This window comes from Mus caroli, chromosome 7, assembly GCF_900094665.2.
Source record: "Mus caroli chromosome 7, CAROLI_EIJ_v1.1, whole genome shotgun sequence".
Lineage (NCBI taxonomy): Eukaryota > Metazoa > Chordata > Mammalia > Rodentia > Muridae > Mus > Mus caroli.
This window is the reverse complement of record NC_034576.1, coordinates 129,253,762-129,276,505: the sequence shown is the minus strand read 5'-3', so window position 1 is coordinate 129,276,505 and position 22,744 is coordinate 129,253,762. Positions and strand designations below refer to the sequence as shown.

At 49.3% G+C, this 22,744-nt stretch overlaps 2 protein-coding genes across 4 annotated transcripts; one reads left to right on the top strand and one right to left on the bottom strand.

Annotated features, from left to right (window-relative positions):
- The first annotated feature begins 13,022 nt into the window (after positions 1 to 13,022).
- Septin1 (septin 1) lies at positions 13,023 to 16,844 on the top strand. Of its 2 annotated transcripts, none has more exons than XM_021166415.2 (11): positions 13,023 to 13,095; positions 13,271 to 13,361; positions 13,458 to 13,544; positions 13,761 to 13,884; positions 14,471 to 14,605; positions 14,699 to 14,816; positions 15,313 to 15,414; positions 15,534 to 15,630; positions 15,841 to 16,006; positions 16,248 to 16,338; positions 16,443 to 16,844. In XM_021166415.2, exons 1-11 carry the CDS (start codon positions 13,093 to 13,095, stop codon positions 16,527 to 16,529), a joined length of 1,101 nt encoding a protein of 366 aa, XP_021022074.1. In that variant the 5' UTR covers positions 13,023 to 13,092; the 3' UTR covers positions 16,530 to 16,844. The 2 variants fall into 2 exon arrangements, with proteins under 2 accessions (XP_021022074.1, XP_029336070.1); XM_029480210.1 differs by lacking the exon at positions 13,023 to 13,095 and adding an exon at positions 13,113 to 13,177 and having other exon boundaries at positions 16,443 to 16,736.
- A 153-nt stretch (positions 16,845 to 16,997) lies between these two features.
- On the bottom strand, positions 16,998 to 22,408 carry Mylpf (myosin light chain, phosphorylatable, fast skeletal muscle). 2 transcript variants are annotated; one of them, XM_021166417.1, is made up of 7 exons: positions 22,328 to 22,408; positions 18,335 to 18,427; positions 18,048 to 18,123; positions 17,766 to 17,870; positions 17,598 to 17,676; positions 17,303 to 17,351; positions 16,998 to 17,195 (listed from the first exon to the last, which is right to left on the bottom strand). In XM_021166417.1, exons 2-7 carry the CDS (start codon positions 18,368 to 18,370, stop codon positions 17,091 to 17,093), a joined length of 450 nt encoding a protein of 149 aa, XP_021022076.1. In that variant the 5' UTR covers positions 18,371 to 18,427; positions 22,328 to 22,408; the 3' UTR covers positions 16,998 to 17,090. The 2 variants fall into 2 exon arrangements, with proteins under 2 accessions (XP_021022076.1, XP_021022075.1); XM_021166416.1 differs by lacking the exon at positions 22,328 to 22,408 and adding an exon at positions 19,540 to 19,695.
- Positions 22,409 to 22,744: the final 336 nt, after the last annotated feature.

Here is a 22,744-nt window from a genome sequence, read left to right as displayed (position 1 = left end):
GGGAGGCAGAGGCAGGCAGATTTCTGAGTTCGAGGCCAGCCTGGTCTAGAGAGTGAGTTCCAGGACAGCCAAGGCTATACAGAGAAACCCTGTCTCGAAAAAAAAAAAAAAAAAAGATTGGTTGGTCCTGTTAATCCCAAAGCAGGGAGGAGAAAGTCCACTGACCCAAATTATCATGCCCAATTAAAGCAAGCTTTGTTATTCTTCTACATGAGATGCCTGCCCCTAAAATGGATTCAAAGGTCAGTATTGGACTAGGGAAAATAAGGGGGTTGAGGGGGGCGGTCCAAACTGGGGATTTGGCAGGCAAATAGGTGGAGTTACAGAGCAGAACAGTTACAAGGCTGTCATAACAACAGGTGGTTACAGTGATCTTTTGAAATAAATGTAGGCTTGCAAGATGGCTGTAACTTTTTGGAACAAGAACGTGGTTGCTGTTTTCTGGAACATTCGGTATGGTACTATTTGTAGTTGAGGTCACAGGTGGGACATGTGTTAGGAGTTGCCCACATTCCAGAACCAGGTTGCCCTCACCTGCCTTCAGCAATCCAGCCCCAGCAGCTATATCATCACCAGCTGCCATACCATCAATGGTTCTCTCTCTCTCTCTCCTGCTCAGAATCAGCCTTTTGTGCCCCTCCCCCCAAATCTCTTAACATTTATTGCATTATTATAGGTCAGCTGTGTGGTGTGTTCTCTGCGAATGCCTTGGCCCCAGCCAAGGTCAACTTTTGATACAAACCCCCCTCACATGAATAACCTGGTGCCTGCTTTCCCCTTTTGGGGGTTAAAGCCACTCTGGGACCCTACCCACCAGTTCTACCTGCACCAGACCCACCTGGCCCATGGATGGCTTGGTAAATGCTCCCCTTTGGTTGGTGTAAATGCTTCACCAGATCTTTGGTGTTCTTGGAGGCAGCAGTACCCACCGGGCTTTGGACCCTAGCCCTTTGGGTTAGGCTTTATTTCTGAGCTGTTTCTGCCTTTTGGGTTCCCTCAAAGGCCCTGGTACCAGTCTCAGGGTTTTAACCCTTGTCCCACATTCGGTGAGGTGACGATCCACTCAACAGCTGTGCCTTCCAGTTCAGCCTTCCCTGGATCCTGGGGACACTGATCTTCAGGCCTAGGACCTCTTCCTCTTCCTCACCCATGGGAATAGCTTTTCATACCTCCTGGCTCCTTTTGGGATGCTTCTTGCAGAACATCCGACCCCTCTTTACCTGGCATCTGAACCGAAGGACTCCAAACGTACTGGCTTTTGCAATCAGTTTTGGCTGCAGTATCCCTTAGTCCAAATGTGGCCAACTAGTGGCATCCTAGATTTCAGTCTACACTGCCAGCAATCGAGGGGAGTGGAAAAGAGATTCTTTCCCTGTTCTCTGTTCTCTGCTCCAAGCCCAGTTCGTTTTGTCTAGTTTTCCCAACACTGTGTAAATGTCCCGTCTCCAAATTACAGTTGTTGGGTCTGTAGTCTGATTCTTCAGCTGTTGCTTCCCTCTCCCTGCTGTGCCCTCCTTGTGGGCACCGCTCTCTGACTCCCACAGCCTTCTATGACTCTAGCCTGCTACACTCACATGGACATCACCCTTTTCCATTCTGCTAGGAGCTACCTGCTCACTCTATGCCTTCCTGGGCCTAGACTTCCCAGGTTTCCTTTCTTTATGTAGGAGCTGCCTGCTTAGTCCTGCAGCTTCTCCACACCCTTGTGGCTTCTGGGACATTGGAACCCTCCCTTGCTGGAGTTCCTGCTTGTTTCTTCCTTAACTTTAACCAGTCTACTTCTGGTCTATACCATAAAGGCCTCTCTCGCACCTGGAGCCTGCTATGCCCTTGTGCTCACCACTGAGCAACAACCTTCCCTCAGCTCTGGCCTGCTGCATCCATCTAGATCTTTCTACTGACATACTAGTCCCCTTTCCCCTTGCACTCTAGGCTATCTCTCCTTCCAGCCAGTAGTCCCTCTGCTTCCTCTTGGAGCTATAGGAACACCCCACTCCCACCCCCACACAGAGAAGCAAAAGGATTTCAGGCAGACTGGCTTCCAGACTCCATTCTTATGCCAGTGCTCTAGACCACAGATCCTTAGGCATTTAGTTGGATCTGAGGCCAGGCGGTTGGTCTGGCTCCTGGTATCCAGAGTCTCCAAAGGCCTGACTTGGGACTCTTTAACCCCGGCAAATCCTGAACCAATTCAGTTGAATCCCCAAGCTCTAATGACAGATTTGGAATTGGGTGTGATCAAAGTTTGAAAATTTTCAAACTGTTACCCTAGACTGTGAAGATGGTTCCCCAGGTAAAGGGCCTGCTGCTTAAACATTATGGCCTGAGTTTAGGCCCCCAGCAACCATGTTAAAGCTGTAGCGGTCACACATCTATAGCCCAAGTGTTGGGAGAGAGAACAGGCAGCTGCCAGATGCTGGAGGCTCAACTGACCAGGCATCCTAATGAAAACCGAATTCTCCCGTTCAGGGAGAGACCCTGTCTCAAAATGTAAGGTAAGTATGATGAGAGGAAGGAGCCGGAGTGATGGCTCAGCATTCTCCCAAAGGACCTGGGGTTCAAGTCCCAGCATCCACTTGGCAGCCCACAACTGTAACTCCGGTTCCATAGGATCTCCGACAGCCTCATGTAGGCATACATGCAGGCAAAACACCAATGCAGGGTTAAAAAAAAATGAGGAAGACATCCATGGTTATTTGTGGCTTCATCATGTATCTGCACTGTGGTTTGGTCATGTACCTGCACAGGTGAGTGCACACAAACACATAGAAAAGAAAATACCATTCAGCCCAAAGCATTTCGTTGGAGATGTCGATAATAAAGCAAACAGGAACACTTTCACCTTAAAAATGCATCATGGTGGGCAACAAGATGAGCCAAGTCAGACAACCTGAATTTGATCCCTGAGACTCCCACATGGTGGCAGCAGAGAGCTAGTTATGACAAGTTGTCCTGCCCTGCCCCCCTCCCCCCCACATCCCCCCCCCCTCAACTTCCATACTTGGGATAGACAGTAGTGGTACATGCCCTTAATCTCAGAAGACAGAGACAGGTGAAGCTCTTAGTTCAAGGCCATAGAAGGAGTTCCATGCCAGCCAGGGCTACATAGAGAAACCCTGTCTACAAAAACAAAACACAAAAAAACACAAAAGAGCACTGACTGCTCTTCCAGACGTTCTGAGTTCAAGTCCCAGCAACCACGTGGTGACTCACAACCATCTGTAATGGGATCTGATGCCCTCTTCTGGCGTGTCTGAAGAGAGCAATGGTGTACTCTCATACATGAGTGGCACATGCCTTTAATTCCAGCACTTGGGAGGCAGAGGCGGGCAGATTTCTGAGTTTGAGGCCAGCATGGTCTAGAGAGAGTTCCAGGACAGCCAGGGCTATACAGAGAAACCCTGTCTCAGAAAAAAAAAAAACAAGCTGAGTAGTGGTGGAGCACACTTTAATCCCAGCACTTGGGAGTCAGAGGCACATGGATCTCTAAGCCTGGTCTACACAAAGAAACTATCTCAAATAAACAAAAAATAAAACAACCAAAAACCCATAAATACCTATGTATAGACGAGAAAAATCTAGAATAATACATATTAGAGTAGTGTTATATTGATAAAATATATTAGATTAATACCTGATAGTATGTGTATAAATGGGCCAGTTTCCTAATGGCGTCTTAGACATCTTTCATTGGTTGGTTCTCTCACATACTCATTTCCTCTCCTAGCGCTCTGACCCCCTGTTGACTCCAGAACCCACCTCCTCTTCAATAGCTCCTGTATTCTCTTGGTCTTCCACCCTCTGGCTTTATAGAAATGATTTTATTTATTTTAGATTTATTAGACAGGGTCTCTCTATAAAGCCCTGGCTGTCCTGGAACTCATGCTATAGACCATGCTGGCTTTGAACTCACAGAGATCTGCCTGCCTCTCCCTTCCAAGTGCTGGGATTAAAGGTGTGCACCACCATGTCAGGTGGAAATATATTGCTGTTGTTGTTATTTAATTAGTTGGGTATATGTGCATCTCTGCGAGGTTTGTGCAGAGGAATACCACAGAGGCCAGGAGAGAGTGCGGGATCTTCTGAAGCTAGAATTACAGGTAGTTGTAAGCCACTCTATTGAGTGCTTAGAACCAAACATGGGCCTCGACAAGAACAGCCAGTGTTCCTAATGGCCGAGCCACCTCTCCCGCCCCCAGCCCTTCCCTTAAAGCCGTTTCCCCTCATCTCATGGATCTCTTCCTACTTCCTTGGCCTTTTCTCATTCATCCAGATATACACATTTAACAATTAGAAGCTAGGATCTGCTAGGAGAGAGCAAGTGCTGTTTGTCTTTCTGCGTCTGGCTTGCCTCAGTAATGTAATGTCTTCAATTCTAACCCTCGTTCCCGAAACTTTCATAGTTTTTTGGTTTTTCGAGACAGGGTTTCCCTGTATAGCCCTGGCTGTCCTGGAACTCACTTTGTAGACCAGGCTGGTCTCGAACTCAGAAATCCGCCTGCCTCTGCCTCCCGAGTGATGTGATTAAAGGCGTGCGCCACCACGCCCGGCTAGTTTTGTTTTTCTTTAGAGCTGAATAAAACTCCATGGTGTATAAGCCCCACCCTCCCATTGTCCTTCACTGTCTGATCTCTTTCCATGGCATGTACAGACGGGCATGGAGAGAGCAGGTATCCCCTTCTCAGAATGCAGCCATGGGTGGTGCAGCTGGGTCATAGGGTGGTTCTAGATTCTTGTTCTTGTATGTTTTGAGACAGGGTCTCTCTATGGCATACATACATAGAGTTGTTCTGCCTGGACCTTGGTATGCAGACCAGGCTAATCTAGAATCCATAGAGATCTACAAGGCTCTGCCTTCCTAATGCTATGACTAAAGCCATTGGTTACCACACATGCTATTTTTAGTGTTTTTTTTTTTTTATTTACGAGAGTGTTTTGCTTGTATATACATCTGTGTACCACTGATATGCCTGGTGCTCTCAGAAGCCAACACTAGACTCCCTAGGATCAGAGTTAGTGATGGTTGTGCGTCACTAGGTAGGTGCTGGGAACTGAACTTGAGTCCCCTGCAAGAGCAGCAAGTGCTCTTAACCACTGAACTATCTTTCCAGCCTCTATTTTTAGTTTTTTTGAGAAATCTCTACACTGATTTCCATATTTCCATATACCAGGCCACACCAGTAATGAATACAAGTTCTCCCTTTCCCACCATCTCCCCAGAATTTGTTGCTATGTTTTCTTGATGATAACCATTCTGACTGGGGTAAGATGAAATCTCTCAGTTTAATTTATTGGTGTGTGTGTGTGTGTGTGTGTGTGTGTGTGTGTGCTCGAGTGCAGGGGTTGCACTCCAGTGGCCTGCAGCAAGTGTCTTTCTCTCTCCAGCCCTCATTTTCCTCCTTTATTTATTGATTGATTGTTTTTCGAGACAGGGTTTCTCTGTACAGCCCTGACTGTCCTGGAACTCACTCTGTAGACCAGGCTGGCCTTGAACTCAGAAATCCGCCTGCCTCTGCCTCCCGAGTGCTGGGATTAAGGGCGTGGTGCCACCACGCCCGGCTTGTCTTGTTTTCTTTTGAGGCAGGGTCTCACTATATAGCCGTCCTGGAACTCACTGTGTAGACCATTCTGACCACAAACTCCCAGAGATCTGCCAGGGTCCTCGGGGAGAGCATCTGGTGCTCTTAACAGCTGACCCATCTCTTCAGTCTCTTGATTTTTATTTTATTTTATTTTATTTTATTTTTTGAGTCAGTGCTGCTATGTAGCCTCAGCTAGTCTGTATTCACGATGTATCCTAGGCTGGCCTCGAATTTTGAGCAATCCGCTGCCTCAGCCTGCCCAGTGTTGAGATTACAGGTGCAAGACACTACAACCAGCTGCATTTTGCTTTTTGAAACTATGAAATCCCCCATTGAGAAAAAAAGAGACACATTTATATAAAAGCTAGATGGGATTTGGGAATCGGTTGGACATGGAGGGGGAGGGGAGAAGAGTACAGTGTTTTCTTTACTTCTCTCCGTCTCTCATTTAATTTGGGACAGGTCTCAACAGGTAGCTCAGGCGGGCCTGCAACTTGAAATCCCCTGGGCTCAGCATCGCAAGTCTAGGATTACACACAAGTACAGAAATGCATAGCCTGTCCCTTTCCTTTTCTGTCTCCCCTTTCCTTACTTCCCTCTCAGTGCCAGGAATAGAATCCAGGGCGTCACACTTCACACTCCAACTCCCCACAAGTCTGCTCTGTCTGATAAGAAATGAAGGGGAGGAGGCAGTGTCATGTAAAAAGATAGAACCATCCCTTTCTTTTCCTTGGGTCTAAGCATGGCTTCTCTGCCAACACTGTCATCGTGGTGCTACAGGCAATGATCATGGCAGTCTCTCTCTCCTCAACAGCTAGGATGCCAACTTAGCTCACACTGAGCCATCACGGGCTCGTGCAGAAGAGCCAGTCCTCGCTTTAGCTGACACCCCACTGTGTGGCTGAGCCTGTGAGAGAATGAGTGGCCTCTCCTGTAAACTCGTATCACACCCTAGGCACCGTTCTGAGCGCTTCATGTGTGCACTAACCTATATCCTACCATCTTCATTAAGTGTGGTCTTCTTTTGTTTTGTTTTTTTCCAAGATAGGGTTTCTCTAAGTAGCCCCCGATGTCCTGAAACTCATTCTATAGACCAGGTTGACCTTGAACTTGGAAACCTACTTGCCTCTGCCTCCCAAAGCATGAGACACTACCACCCAATTTTCATTATGTCTTTGTGTGTGTGTGTGTGTCTGGGGAATTATCAATGAAGCCACTGAACAACTACAGAAATGGAGTCACTAAGGTGTTGCTGTCAATCTCCAACCCAAATAATCCCGGGGCAAAGAAAACACAACTCAGTTAATATGAATACAAGCTGCACGCCTAGATTGGGCAGATCTACCGCTACACTACCATCTTCCCCATCTATGAGACCCCTTATAACTTGCAGTTTCTCCAGAAACCACCTGCTTCTGCTCCACTTTTCTTCTACTTCCTCCATTGTCCTCTCTTCTTCCCTCTCCTCCTTCTCTCCCAAACTTTCAGCTCCACCTTCCCTTCTCCTGCCCAGTCACCCAGGCTCTAACCTTTATTTTAGGAATTAAGGTGGGAAGAAGGTTCACCTGGGTGCTGACTCAATCCTTGTTCTCAGCCCCTCCCAGAAGAGTGGAATTAGCATCAAAATACCAGCAGCCCAGGGTTATCCGCAACGGTGTTAGTGGAAGATGTTCAAGGTCACACAGCCATGAATGGCCATAAGTCTCTATAATCATATTGATCACTATGCTGGTTAAATTTTTTTGTAGTTGTTTGGGATGTGGGATCCTTAGTTGTGGATTTGCCTTCATCTTTTAGCCTGGAGCGAGTCTGTTGGGTCTTTTCTTGGTTAATGATTGATATGGAAGAGCCGGCCCTGGACAGGTGGGCCTGAGGACCTGTCATACTGTTCTATTGCTGTGAAGAGATACCTAGACCAAGGTAACTTATAAAAGAAAGAATTTAGCTCCGTGGGCTCTAGGGGGCTAATCTATAACCATCATGGTGTGTAGCACGTTGCCAGGCAGACAGGCATGCCACTGGAGCAGTAGCTTAGAGCATCTGATCCACAAGCAGCTACAGGGACACCTGTGAGGGCTTTTGAAATCTCAAACCACACTCTGGTTGACACACCTCCTCCCACAAGGCCACATCTACTTCAAGAAGGCCACACCTCCTAATCCTTCCTGAACAGTCCACCAACTGGGAACCAAACACACAAACATATGAGTTTATGAGGGTCATTCTTACTCAATCCAACCCAGGTGTATAAGATAGCAGTGTGTGCCTTTAGACCCTACACTCGGGAGACAGAGACAGCCAGACCTGTAGAGTTCAAGACCAGCTTGGCCTACACAGTGAGTTCCAGGACTACCAGAGCTCCATAGAGAGACCCTGTCTTAAATTCAAAAGCAAAGGCAAACATGAAAACACACAAAAAAGAAAGAGAGAAAGAGAGAAGGAAGGAAGGAAGGAAGGAAGGAAGGAAGGAAGGAAGGAAGGAAGGACGGACAAACCACAGGCTCCTGGGCAAATCAGGAGGCGCGAGCCAGAAGCAGAGATTCTCCACAGCCTCTGCCTCAGCTCCTGCCTTCCAGCCCTGCCCTGTTTGGGTTCCTGCCTTGACTTCCCTCAAAGGTGGACTGAGGTCGAGACGAACAAGCCAAATTAACCCTTTATTCCTCAAGTGGCTTTCAATCATGGTTTTTATCACAGCAATGCGAAGCAAACTAAGACAGCGCAGGACCTGTGGGTTGAAGATGGCAAAGCTTTCAATCCCATTTGACAGATACGGATCAAAAAAAACTCAGAGGGGGCTTTTTTCTCCTCTTCCTCTGTGTGTGTGTGTGTGTGTGTGATGACACATGTACATAAATGTGCAGATTTGCATGCCCACATGTGCATGCAGAGGCCAGACTTTGTGTGTCTTTTTCTTTTTTTTTTTTTTTTAAAGATTTATTTATTTATTATATGTAAATACACTGTAGCTGTCTTCAGACACTCCAGAAGAGGGCGCCAGATCTCGTTGCAGATGGTTGTGAGCCACCATGTGGTTGCTGGGATTTGAACTCTGGACCTTTGGAAGAGATGGTGAGCCATCTCACCAGCCCGTGTGTCTTTTTCTGTTGCTCTCCACATTATTGAGACAGGGTCTGTCACTGAACTGGAAGGTAGCCTGGGCCCCAGGTTGGCTAACGGACTCTGAGGATCCATTTGTCTCCACTGCCCAGTGTTGCTATGATGCCATTCCCATAAGCCTGAAGTACTGGGTGTTTGACATAGTGTGTCCACATCAACAGGACACATTCACTCAGGACTCCACTTATTCTTTCCACATTCATTCAAGGCTCCCTCCATTCCTTGCATTGGGGCATACCTGTAATCCAAGAATTTGAGAGGCTGAGGCAGAGAATCACAGCAAGTCTGAGTCTAGGCTGGGCTGCATACTGATATCCTAGCTCAAATAAACAAGACAACAACGTCAACAAAATACCAAACCAAAACAAACCCACCAATATGCATAGCCACAAAAAAAAATGGGAAGAAAATCACTGTGAACATGCTATTGAGGCTAGCTTAGACAGGGATAGAGAAGGAGGGAGCTGCATGGTATACAGTCTCCTGGAAACTGTCTTAGTCACTGTTCTATTGCTGTTACGAGACACTGTGACCAAGGCAACCCTTATAAAAGAAAACATTTCATTGGGGCCTCACTTAGAGTTTCAGAGGTTCAGTCCATTATCATCCTGGCAGGAAACGTGGTGGGAGTCAAGCACAGTACCAGAGTAATAGCTGAGAGCTACATCCTGATCCACAGACAGAGAGAATGATGCTCAGCCTAGTGTGGGCTTTTTAAACCTCATAGCCCAATCCCAGTAATACACTTCCTATAACAAGGCCACACCTTCTAATCCTTCTCAAGTAGGGCCACTCTCTGAGGATTAAGCACTCTACTATATAACCCTATGGGGGCCATTCTTAGTCACCACACTTTTATAACAGGAAATCACAGACCGGATGACATAAAGAACAAACATTTATATTCTCACAGTTCTTCCGATTGGAATTCAAGGTGCAAGCAGGGTTGGTGTCTAGTGAGGCTCACTCCTTAGATTACAGGTAGCCTCTTCCTGCTGTGGCCTTCCTGAGCCTTTCTCTGCACAGGGGTGGAAGGAGCATTTTTTTCCCTTGTCATATAAGGACATTAGTCCTATTTGATTAAGCCACCAAACTTAATCACCTCCTTTCTTGCTCTATATGCAAATATAGTCAGATAGGGCTGCAACATATAAACAGGAGAGGGGAACACAATCACAAAGTTCAGTCCGTGGTTAGAGGCTAAGAAGGAATAAAATAAATAAAATGAAATGAAATAGAGGAGCCAGGCTAGACTGCACAGGCCTGTCATCCCAGCACTGAGAACGTGGAGACAGGAGAATGCAAAGTTTTAGGCGACATAGGGAGACCCTAAAATAGAATTAAAGCAGAGAATGAGCAGGTTCCAGATCACAGGGTCTTGTAGACTATCAGATGGCTAGTTTTTAAAGTCCAGAGGAGTTAATTTCCATGCCTGAGGTCACCCAGCTCAAATGTTACAGACAAAGCTTGTAGGTCATAGAAAACCTAGAATGGTGCTCATGACATGCTGAAATATGTCAGCACTTCATTTTACCCTGAGGAAACTGGAGTTGAGAGAGGTCAAAAGACTTGTTCAAGGTCACACAGCAAGTCAGGGGTAGATCTGGACTTTATGGGGGCTTCCTCTGACCCCAAAGCAAAGGTCTCTATGTTCAGCAGACTTCTAGCATTTACTCTGCCTAACTTCATTTATTCATCCCTGTTTGTTTGTTTTGTTTTGTTTTCAAGTCAGGGTTTCTCTGTGTAGCCCTGACTGCCCTAGAACTCACTCTGTAGACCAGGCTGGCCTCAAACTTAGAGATCCACCTGCCTCTGCCTCCACAATGCTGGGATTAAAGGCATGCGCCTCCACCCAGCTCATTTACTCATCGTTTGCACACACACACACACACACACACACACACACACACACACACACACCTAAGAAATCAAGTGTTATGAAGCACAGAGAATATACAAATTAGGAAGACATAGTCCCTGTCCCCAGGGCATCAGACACAGACAGGTAGGCAAATGTGAGCACTGAGGGGCCTAAGAAAGATGCTAGGCAGTTTAAAACAGAAAAGCTCTGTCAGAGGCAATGGAAGAAGGTGTCACTAGAAAACTGGTCACCTGGTGCAGAGAAAGAAAATGTTAGAGCTGATTGTATAGCTCGGTGGCAGCTCGACTGCCTGAGTGATGTCATCCATAAGCTTTGCTCAAGCTGCACTGTCTGAGGAGGTGGGACAGCCTTGCTATCTCTCTATCTCTGCTATGGGAGGAAGTACATCATGGAGGTGGGCTCTGAATGTCTGTAGCCCATCCCAACTTCCAGTCTGCTCCCTTTCTTTCTCAGCAGGCTGGCCTCGAACTCAGAAATCTGCCTGCCTCTGCCTCCCAAGTGCTGAGACTAAAGGCGTGCGCCACCACCGCCCGGCGAAAGTGTGATTTCTTAACTTCTTGCTCTGGCTGTCTACCACATACCCTTAATGATGGTCTCTTACCCCTCTGGACCCATAAGCCAAAATAAAAATCCTTTCTTCTGTAAGGTACTCTTGGTCAATAGTGTTTTATCACAGCAACAGAAAGTAGCTGATACACTTGACCTGCAACACCATTCCAGCCCCAGCCCTGCCAGGGTGAAGATGGAAGCTCAGGGACTGGAGAGATGACACAGTGGTTAAGAGCACTGGGTACTCTTCCGTAGGATCTGGGTTCAATTCCTACCATCCACATGGTAGCTCATAGCTGTTTATAACTTTAGTTCCAGGGCATCTGAAATCCCTTCTGGCTTTTATGGGCATCTATGTGGTAATTTCATGCTTGTGGTACACAGACATATGTGCAAGCAAGCAAACACCCATACAAATAAAACAATAAAATAAAATGGTTTTTAAAAAGGGGTTTGAGGGGCTGGTGAGATGGCTCAGAGGTTAAGAGCACCAACTGCTCTTCCGAAGGTGTCCTGAGTTCAAGTCCTACCAACCACATGGTGGCTCGCAATAATCCGTAACAAGATCTGACTCCCTCTTCTGGAGTGTCTGAGAACAACTACAGTGTACTTACATATAATAAATAAATAAATAAATAAATAAATAAATAAATCATATAAATAAATAAATAAAAGGCTTGAGAGATGGCCTATTGGTTAACAGCACTGACTGCTCTCCCAGAGGTCCTGAGTTCAATTCCTAGCAACCACATCGTGGTTCGCAACCATCTGTAATGGGATTTGATTCTCTCTTCTGGCTGTGTGTGAAGATAGATCACTCATATATATATATTCAGCCACAGATGCTCAAAGAGTGAGTGAAAGAGGTCATCAGGCAAAGAGGGACAAACCTTGCCCCCCAGACTAGAAGACTAGAGTGCAGACTGCATTCTGATGTAGAGGGGCTAGGGGCGTTGGGGGAGCAGCTCTTGAAGAGTTTGAGATGTGACTTCCTGGTTCTGGATCTTGAAAGCCTTTCTGATAGTTGTGACCAAATACCAGGTCTGCACACACCTGTAATCCTAGTCCTGGACAGCCAAGGGCAAGGCACGGCAGATCAAGAGCTGAAGGTCATTCTAGACAACAAAGTGAGTTTGAAGCCAGCCTAGGCTTCTAGGAGATCCAGTCTCAAAAACAAGACAGCTGTAATGGAGGTACACATGGGCCTGGAGTCCTAGCTTTCAGGAGGCTGATTCAAGACCTGTCTGGATAGACAGCAAGACCAGTCCTGTGTCAAAATGTCCAAAATCCATTGGGAGCTGGGAGTGTAGTGGAGTTGAGCACAGCAGTACCCATGACTTGAGTTCAATCCAAGCACTAAGACCCTCAAAAAGAACCCATAGCCTGAGCCCGGAACTGTTAGTCACCTACCTCCAATTCTATTGTGGGTTTTATGTTCGCTCACACCCTGGGAACTTTTTTCTTTTTGTAAATCATCTTGCTCAACTCTTATCAGACTTGCTAAGGAGAACATCTTGCTTCCTTTCTTTCTGTCCATACCCACCTCTCACCATGATGATGAGGGCTGTGGTAAGTCTCATCATAAAGCCATGTGGACAATGAAGGGGCTGAAGCTGTATATAAGGTGGCGGGAAGAGATGCATCAGGGCTTATCAATTCAGACTGTGCCACTCTTACAGAGGACCCAAACTCAGCTCCCACCGTCTACGCCAGGCAGTGGTCAGCTCCCCGTGTCTCCAGGTCCAGGGGATCCAATGCCCTGGCTTCTACTTGTGTGCACAAAGAATAAAATCTTTGGACTAAAAGAAAAGGGATAGGCATGGGTTCTCACCTCTCTCTGAGCAGCTCAGCTTCCTGCACTGCCCCCTCACTCCCCCCCCCTTTGTTTGACACCGTTCAACTTCCTGCCCCACCAGAGGAAGTGGGGAGCAACACCAGGTGCAAGCGACAACCAGCAGAGCCATGGTGAGTTCTCGGGGGCCCAGGAATCTAGTCATTCAGGGCCAGCCCTCTCCCTCGAGGGTCCCCAGTTCAAAGTTAACCCACAGTAAGTGGCCTGACTAGCTTTTGGGCTCAGGTGGTACTGGGGCACTCCCTGCCATGTCCAAGAACCTCATATTGTCTCCCTTTACCCCCACAGGACAAAGAATATGTGGGCTTTGCTGCCCTGCCCAACCAGCTGCATCGCAAGTCTGTCAAGAAGGGGTTTGACTTCACACTCATGGTGGCAGGTCTGTGGGTTCTGGAGAGAGACGCAGGGGGTGGTGATGTACTTATGAGATCATGGCCATCCTCCTGTCTGACCAGTGGGCCTGTCCTGTGCACAGGGGAGTCAGGCCTGGGGAAATCCACCCTCATCAACAGCTTGTTCCTCACCAACCTCTACGAGGATCGGCAGGTGCCGGATGCCAGTGGTAAATCTACCAGGCTTCCTGTCCCCACTGCTGTCCTGGCTTCCCTCTGTGCTGTCCCTGGCCTCTTCCTGTGTCATCAGGCCGCATTCTTTTTCTTTCTATCTGGGGACTTTGGTGGCCTCTGGTTTTCTCTGAGATGGTTTCTTCCCCTGAAAACACATGTGGGAATGGAGCCCTGCTTCAGAGCCCTACGCAGCCAATTCTCTGTCCCCATAGCTCGCATGGCACAAACTCTGACCATTGAGCGCCGGGGCGTGGAGATTGAGGAGGGAGGTATCAAGGTGAAGTTGACCTTGGTGGACACGCCTGGCTTTGGGGACTCTGTGGACTGCTCAGACTGGTGAGAAGGGGGAGGGACAGGAGCTACGCCTTTCTTCCACTATGGAAAACCAGAGGTCACTTGTAGGCTGGCTTGTCACAGCCCCTTGAACCAAAAGGGGGCACCTGTTTCTGGTAATAATCTAGCCCAAAGTATCCAGGGTTTCTTGTTTTGAGATAAGGTTTTTCTATGTAGCTCAGGGACCTCAAATTCACTGTGTAGCCCAGACTGGCCTGAAACTCAAAGTCCTCCTCCTGAGATTACAAGTGTATATATGCATGCCTGATTTGTTCAATGCTTGTGTTGTTGTTGTGGCTTGTTTTTGTTTTTTGCCATGGTGTCACATTAGCCCTAGCTGGCCTGGAACTCACTATGTAGGCCATGGTGGCCTCAAATGTGGCAATCCTCCTGTCTCAGCTTCCTGACTACAGAGATTACAGGTGTGCGTGTAGCCACCACACTCTGATGTCTCATGTACTGTGGCCAGCTGTCCCTGATGGCTTTGGTTAGGAGCAAAGAAATGACTTGGGACTGCACAGTCCTGGTTAGCTTCATCTTGTCCCCTGGCCTGTGATCTCGGACTATCTATCTCCTCCCCACACGCCAGCTGGCTGCCTGTGGTTCGCTTCATTGAGGAGCAGTTTGAGCAATACCTCAGGGATGAGAGTGGCTTGAACAGGAAGAACATCCAGGATTCCAGAGTCCATTGCTGCCTCTACTTCATCTCACCCTTTGGCCGAGGGTCTGGAGAGCACCCTGGGGGTGGACTGGTTGGGGAGGCTGGAGAAAGCTCAGTCCTTGAAGCTGAGTCCTGACCAATCAATCCCTGAAACAGGCTCCGGCCCCTAGATGTGGCTTTCCTCCGGGCAGTGCACGAGAAAGTCAATATCATCCCGGTCATCGGCAAAGCAGACGCCCTGATGCCTAGGGAGACTCAGGCCCTCAAGAAGAAGGTATGGCTGAGGCCCCTAAGTGACAGCCAAGACCATGATTCAACCTCGTCTGTCTGGACTTTTTTTTTAAATCTTGGGGTGACCTTTTCTGGGGGTGGGGTGAGGAAAGGGTTATGATCCTGCCACAAGCACCATGGCCTAAGGGCTCAGGCTCAGAACAGACGGGTCATACAGCCCTGGAACTAGATGCTTGACTAGGAGGAAAGGGGGAGGGGCACTGCAACTCCTGGGGTCTCTTTGGTCCCATGATAGTGATGGCTGCCTGTCTCACTGTCTTCAAAGTGCTTTCCCACGGACCCACGTCCTCGTATTTTGATATTTGTCCTTTCTGAGTTTCTCACCATCATGTCTCTGACAAAGTTTGGTTTTGGTCATCTTGTGTGGCCATTTCTCACCATTTGTCCTTCATATCGTTCTTTCTCTCTGATCACCCCACTCTATTTACCCCACTGTTTCTAGCCATGTAATGTCCGTTTCTCCTTCTATCCGCTCTGAGATCCGGGACCAGTTGAAAGAGGAGGAGATCAACATCTATCAGTTCCCAGAGTGTGACTCTGATGAGGACGAAGAATTCAAGAAGCAGAATGAAGAAATGAAGGTTTGACAGGTGGAGGTGGAGGTGGACAGGGGCAAGGAAGCAGGAAGTGGAGGCGAAAGCTGAGAAAGAGGATTATGCCCAGGATGAGCCAACGTGACTCCTGACTCCCGTTTCTATAGGAAAACATCCCTTTCGCAGTCATTGGGTCTTGTGAAGTGGTGAGGGATGGAACCCGACCAGTGAGGGGACGGCGCTACTCCTGGGGTACTGTGGAGGGTAAGGCCAGGCAGGCTTTGAGAGCAGTAGGGAGCTCGGTCTGAATCCATACGTGAAGCTGGAGGGGCTCTAGTCTTGGGAGTTCCTACAGGCCACAAGAGGGGGCCTTGGGCTGCAAATCCTGGGTTCTTCACTAGGCTAGCGAAGTACTCCCAGAGAGCAGAGCCTAAGAGTGGCGTTGAACGCAAAGCTGTCTGGTCCGCCCTCTAGTGGAGAACCCACATCACTGCGATTTCCTGAACCTGAGGCGGATGTTGGTGCAGACCCACCTTCAGGACTTGAAAGAGGTGACCCACGATCTGCTCTACGAGGGCTACCGGGCTCGCTGCCTACAGAGTCTGGCTCGACCTGGGGCCCGGGATCGAGCCAGCCGCAGGTGAGAGCAGGGTTATTTTGGTGCTTCCTTGGCGCCACCGTTTGAGCAAGCCTTCCTGACTGGTCCTGCTACCCTTCTTAACTCGGCTTTCCAAATCCAGCTAAGCCTCTCCCACACTGACCCTAACCTCAGGGACAAGGCCCCGCCTCCTACACTCAGAATTCGCCCCAAGGCTAGACCCACAATGTCAGACCTCACCATGTTTTCTGAATGCACACAACCTTTCCCTCTACTCTCTTAGCAAGCTTTCCCGGCAAAGTGCTACAGAGATCCCGCTGCCCATGTTGCCTCTGGCTGACACTGAGAAGTTGATTCGCGAGAAGGACGAAGAGGTGAGCAAGCACTTCTCTTTCCCTCTAATTAAGGCCCTAGAACGTTTTCTAGATCCCATTTTGGCCTTGTCGGGTTCCACTGCCTGCAATCTTGCTCCGCACAGCTGCGCCGCATGCAAGAAATGCTGGAGAAGATGCAAGCCCAGATGCAGCAGAGCCAGGCTCAGGGCGAGCAATCTGATGCGCTGTGAGATCCTCAATACCGCCTGTCCTCGGCTCTGCTCACCGCTAATCGGCTATCCCATCCCGACTCTGGACAGCCCAGTGCCCAATTCGGGGATCCAGAGGGTAGGCCTGCCCTTGCACTTAAACCAGATTCCTCCAATCCGGAAGTTTAAGGCCCATCCGACTCCGTCTTCGGCGCGCGGCTCTAAGAGGACCGCACTCCAAGAAAAGCCCCCCCCCCCCCCCCCCCCCCCCCCCCCCCCCGCTCTTCCCATGTTCCAATTGGATTTTCCTGTTCCTCCAAGTTCTCCATCTAATAAAAACTGCTCCCCACCTTCCCCAGCTGCCGGAGTCTTCTTCCCAGCAGGAATGGAGCTGCCCGCTGGGGGCCTCCTGGCCACTAGTCATTCCACTGTTAGCCACTCCTGTCTGTCTGGGCCGTGTTTCAGCCTCCCACCTGAATTCGCGCATGAACACACTGATATTGCCACCAATAAGAAACAAAGACCAGTTGAGTTTTATTGAGGGTCAGGGTGAGAGTTGGAGCGGCTACAAGCCTATCTAGGTCTTCTGAGACCTTAGGTCCCCTATTCCTGGTCCTTAGCGTCACCATGTGTGATGACATAGCAGATGTTCTTGTAGTCCACGTTGCCGCCCACGTCTGGGGGGAAGGCTGCCCACATGTTCTTGATCTGTAGGAAGTCAGGAGTAGCCCTAGGATCGCTTCCCCCACTGCTTCCCTCTCTCCCACTTCCCTCCACTCGGAATCCTCTTCCTTCTCGGGCTCTCCCCAACTCACCTCCTCCTGGGAAAATCGGTCGCACTGCGTGGTAAGCAGCTCCTCCAAGCTGAGAAGGACATTCGGGGAGGTGAGATTGGGTTCATGAGTCTGGTCCCCTCTCATTTCATTCCTGTTCCCACCAACCTTCCCTGAAACATGTCTGGCGCATCTCCCAAGTACTGTCTAGAATTTCTTCCCTTAGTTATTATAAAAATGTCACCCAGTCCTTACTGCTCACATATTCTGTCAACCTGTCACCCCTAAGCAGGGATTTTTGGAAAAGACAGTAGAGCCACTAGAGGGAGCCACTCACAACTGCTTTTTGATGGTGCCCTTCCCTTCTGGGTCCAGGACCTTGAAGGCTCCAGTGATCACATCCTCCGGGTCCGCACCTGCAGGGACAGAGGACACACGAGTCTAGCGCGTCCCCGAAGGTCTGGAAAGAACAACCAGGGTCTTGGGCTGAGAACCTTTTACTCACCCTTAAGCTTTTCCCCAAACATGGTCAGGAAGACAGTGAAGTTGATGGGCCCACTGGCTTCCTTCATCATAGCGTCCAGTTCCTCATTCTTCACATTGAGACGGCCTGAATGGGGTGAGCATCAGGGGTTGGAGTTGGGTACTGGGGACCAGAGCTGTGCTTCCCATAAGCTTATATTAGCTCATTCATTTTTTTCATCTGGGCAGATTAAGGCCTGAAGTCACTGGATTCCCCTCCAACTCCATAGCTTTCAACATTTATAGATGGGAGTAGGGGCCTCACCCATGGCTGCAAAGGTGTCCCGAAGATCCTCTTTGTCGATAATGCCATCCCTGTTCTGATCAATTACAGTGAACGCCTGTGGAGGGGTATGGGTGGGGACAGATGAAACCAGGAATTGGCCCAAGGCAGATCAGATTCTGGCCCCGAGCCAGTTGTCCCCCTCCACCCTTTGAAGGGAGGGTAAGGATTCTCCTCCTCCCTCAACAGGTGCACTTTCTGGGAAGGCGGGGTAGGGAGGAGGGTGGGGAGGAGGGGTGGGGAAGCTTTCCTTAGCCTCCCACTCTCACCTCCTTGAACTCCTGGATCTGAGTCTGGTCAAACATGGAGAAGACGTTGGAACTCCCTTCCGCTCCTGCCCTTCTCTTGGCCTTCTTGGGTGCCTGTGAGGGTAAAGGTTGAGCAGGGGAGTCTACAGGCCAGTTCCTGTACCTCTCCTGGGAGCAGCAAACCAGACTATTGTTTCTGTTAAGGACAGGGTCTCATCGAGCCCTCAGACTTGCTACTTTAATGGAGGATGACCTTGGTCTGCTCACCTTGCCTCCGTCTCTAACCTTGACCATGCAAGTTCCAGGGTTAGCATCATGGGCAGCACATCCTATTTTATTTGGTTGCTTGTGCATGCTAAGCAGGCTACATCCCCAACCTCAACCCTGTCCCTCCCCACCCTCTCCCTGAGACATGGTCTCATGATTTAGCCCTGGGGCCTATTCTATAGACCCAGTCTTCCTTTCCTTGAACCCAGGAGATCCGCCTGCTTCTTCCGGCTGAGAATAAAGATTTTCATCACCACACCCAGATTCTCCTCCTCTTTTCTTTTTGTTTTTCTTTTTTAGACAGGTCTCACTGCATAACTCAGGCTGGCCTTGAACTCCTGGACTCCTGGATTCCTACCTCTTCAGGCTTTAAAGCAGTTGAAATTACAGGCATACCCACTATGCCTGGTCGGATTCAGATTCGGAGTTCTTTGAGTCCATTTTTATAGAATGACTCTTCTTTTTCTTGGCGCCTCTTGGCTAAGGGGCCTCATTTTGGCTGTGTGTCTTAATTCCCAACGATAGCTCCCAGATCACTTCATCCTGACTGACAAGTGCCCTTCTCAGAATCCTCTGCCTGCCAACTTGGCGTCCATACTTGCTAGCTTAATCTACTCCCTGACCCTATCTGAACCTCTAGTCCCCACTTATAAAATGCGAGCAGGATCATCTCACTCGTCTGAGAACTTTAGGAAATGACAGAAAGGGATGGAACAGACTTTGAACAGGTCCACCCCGACCCCTAGACATCATGGTTAGATATCTGAGCATATTATCCTTGACTGAACCTTTCAGCCCATCACTCTCCTCTGGCCCCATTCTGGTGCTAAGAGATAGGGTTCATATTTTGCCTGTGGTTGGAATGAGAAGCAGCGCCTTTTTTTTTTTTTTTTTTTTGAAGGGTAGGGCTATCCTGAGCTAATGGGTTGGAACTGGGTTGGGGAGGAATCTTCACTCACCATGTCTTAGATCTCCTGGGGGCAAGGCAGTAGCTCCAGATGGAAAAAGGAAGAGAATCTGCTTGCAGCAGTTCTTCTGGGGTTATATAGCCCTGCCCCGGCAGCCCTTAACATACCGTGGTAACCTTAGCCCTGTGGATACCCACCCCAGATACTAAAATAGCCCGGCTCAGGGGCCTCTCCTTTCTTGGAGGCCTGCAGCAGCTGGAGCCCAGGAAGGGAGGGGGAGGAGGCCTTGGGATACAAGTCTCGTTAGGACCTAGGTAGGAAGGGATGTTCTTTGTCCCAAAGGGGGACTGCAATGTGCCAGGATTCAGAGGGGCTCAGGGAAGCCCACAGTTCTGGAAGAGATGAACTAGACTTTTGAGCCCCTGAGTGGGGTGGGCACAGATCTAAACTCAGTAAGCATTTACTGCCAATAGACAGTATGCTTGGTTTTGTGGGTCCACTTTAGCAAGCAAGCAAATGACAACAGCAAAACTCAGCAGGCAGCTAAGGAAGTGAGTGAGGTGAGGACCAGTGAGCAGACCACACGCATGGCACATGGGCAAAGGCCAGCACAGTGAAAGTCAGTTGTTAGGATTGCCAGAATCAGGATGGGGCTGGATGTTAGGGTTGGTGACCAAATGCTGTGGGGTTTGCAACAACAAGCAGAGACATCATCGGTGCACTTGGAAAGGGTTGAAGCAAAAGAGGTTTAGGCTTTTTTTTTTTTTTTTGGTTTTTCAAGACAGGGTTTCTCTATATAGTCCTGGCTGTCCTGGAACTTACTCTGTAGACCAGGCTGGCCTTGAACTCAGAAATCCACCTGCCTCTGCCTCCCAAGTGCTGGGATTAAAGGCATGCACTACCATGCCCGGCAAGGTTTAGGCTTCTTGCTGGACCTCAGAGGAGAAGACAGAGGCCCCAGCCATCCTCTCCCAGGTAGCATAACCAGTATCTTTTCCTTTCCAGGAAAATGCTAGCTTGGCTGATGTTGTGACTTTCATAATGTTCTGGGCCTCAGTGGCCCATACTGCTCCATGCCGAGGGAATCTAGGGAAACTGCAGTATAGGAACCCCAGGCTGGCAATGGTACGCATCTCCTCCTGCTCCCTTTAGGACCTGATGTCCTGAGGAATGTGTCCCCTCCCTTACCCTCCTCCAGTCCATGCCAATGCCACTAAGACATTTTCTTTTCTGGGCACTGGGGCCCAGCCACCTGTTGTCTCTAAGAAGAGAGAAGGAGCCACCCTAAACTTAGCAGCTGCCCTTGGCCTTCGGCACAGCCCCTCCCGGCTTTAGTTGGCAGCTGTTTTGCCTTATATGGGTACCACATATGGGTACCATGGAGGGGGCTACGTCATGCAGGAGCCCACTCATTAGTGCATTCTGGGAGGTGAGAAAGACTCCAAAAAGGGAATGGGATTTGTGGACTTCTCAGTAAACTTGAATCAAAGGGGAAGATGGAGAAGTTATGAAAAGAAGATCTGACAGGTCCTCATCGGGTCTGGGTCAGAGCTGGGAGCGGGAAAGTAAGCTGACAAGACTGACGAGCTTCAAAAGACAGCAAGGGATAGGGACATTGAGAGCTAGGTCTCACTAGGATTTTGAGAGTGGCCGTATGGATTTGGTAGTCCACTCATCCTGGGGCTCAAGAGAATGAGAAGAGGAAGCAGTGTTTAGAAGTGGGAAGGTTCCTGGTTCAGCGGTGGCCTTTAGTCTCAGAACTCAGGAGGCAGAGGCAGGCGGATCTCTGAGTTTGAGGCCAGCATGGTCTTCAGAGTGAGTTCCAGGACAGACGTGCAGGGCCACACAGAGACACTGTCTCGAAAAAGAAAAAAAAAAAAAAAAAAAGAAGAAGAAGAAGAACCTGGAAGAAGGTTAGAACTCATAACGTCAGGTCTTGTGGTTAGTAGCTAATGAGTACTAAGAGAGGTGGATAACAATACGGCTTGGTTCTTGAATCCTTCAAAGAACAGGAAAGCAGATACGGAGGGTTCGTGGTATTGAGGATTCATGGATTTGGGTTCTGAGATGGGACCTCCACCCATAAGCCGGAGAGTGAAGTAGTGCTCAGAGGATATGGGTTTCAGAAATTGCAGTGTTTGCGGCCGGGGGCGGGGGGAGCTGAGTTTGTACATGAGAACTTAGAGAAACTTGGTCTGAGTTCCTGCCTGAAATAGGGAATTGAGAGATGAGTCTTTCAGAGGACTGACTATAGTCTAACTAGACACATCGAGGTAGAGAGAACTGATGAGGGCACTGGGTTTGTGGTGCAGCTCAGGAGCTGAATGAACGGGGGCTCTTTTGGAAACCCAAGAAGGCCAGCGGGGCACTCTTATTGGCTAGGAGCCGCACCGATGCTCCAGGCTCTTCTCAGTGATGTCCCCAGTTGTCACCTCCTCTCGCGCTTGTCTCTGGTTGTCACTGACTATTCTTGCTCTGGCACCGCCTGCTGGCAGCATCCCTGGCCCTAGAAGCTGAGAATGTTATCTCTTTCTACTCTTATGCAAAGTGGAGAAGGGCAGTCATTGGCTAACAAGTTAATCACAAGTTAAGCCCGCCTCTCCCTGGTTGTCATTCCTTCCTGATCATCTCAGGAAGTCTAAGAATTTTTCGGCTCTTTCTATTGACTGCTGATGTTGTCATCACAGGAATAGACGTGACCGTCAGTCAATTTGACTGCCTAGCCCCCCTTTTTAAATTTGGTTCCCTTTTCACCATTTCCATTGGCTAACAAGTTCCTAGTCCCTGCCTCTTACTGCCCAGCACCAGCCTCATTCCCCGCCCTTCTGCGGTCACTCACTCTCTTCAGTTGTGTTTATTGGCCTGGATGCTCAGGTTCTCTCTTTTCTATTGCTTGTTTTCTTCGTCCTGCCTCCGCCTTCTTCACTTCCTCTTTCTCGAGTACCCACCCTCTTCCCGCCTCTAACCCCACCCATCCTTCCATCGATTGGCAGGAACTCAGTTTTCTCTCTCCTATTATCGGTCCTGGTCTTATAGAGGGGGCGGGAGAAAAAAAAAGAGGGGTGCGGGAGGGCCTTTCCTCGCGCAGGCGTAGTTCGCCGGGACCTGGCGGCTCCTCAGCGTCTGCGCAGGCGCGACGTCGGCAGCCGGCCCCTCGCTGGGAGGGGGCGGCGCGAGCGCGCGAGTAGGGTGAGAGGCCGGGAGACCCCGGCGCGAGCGCCGTCGACCCTTGCCCCGCCTGCGCGCGCCGCCCGCC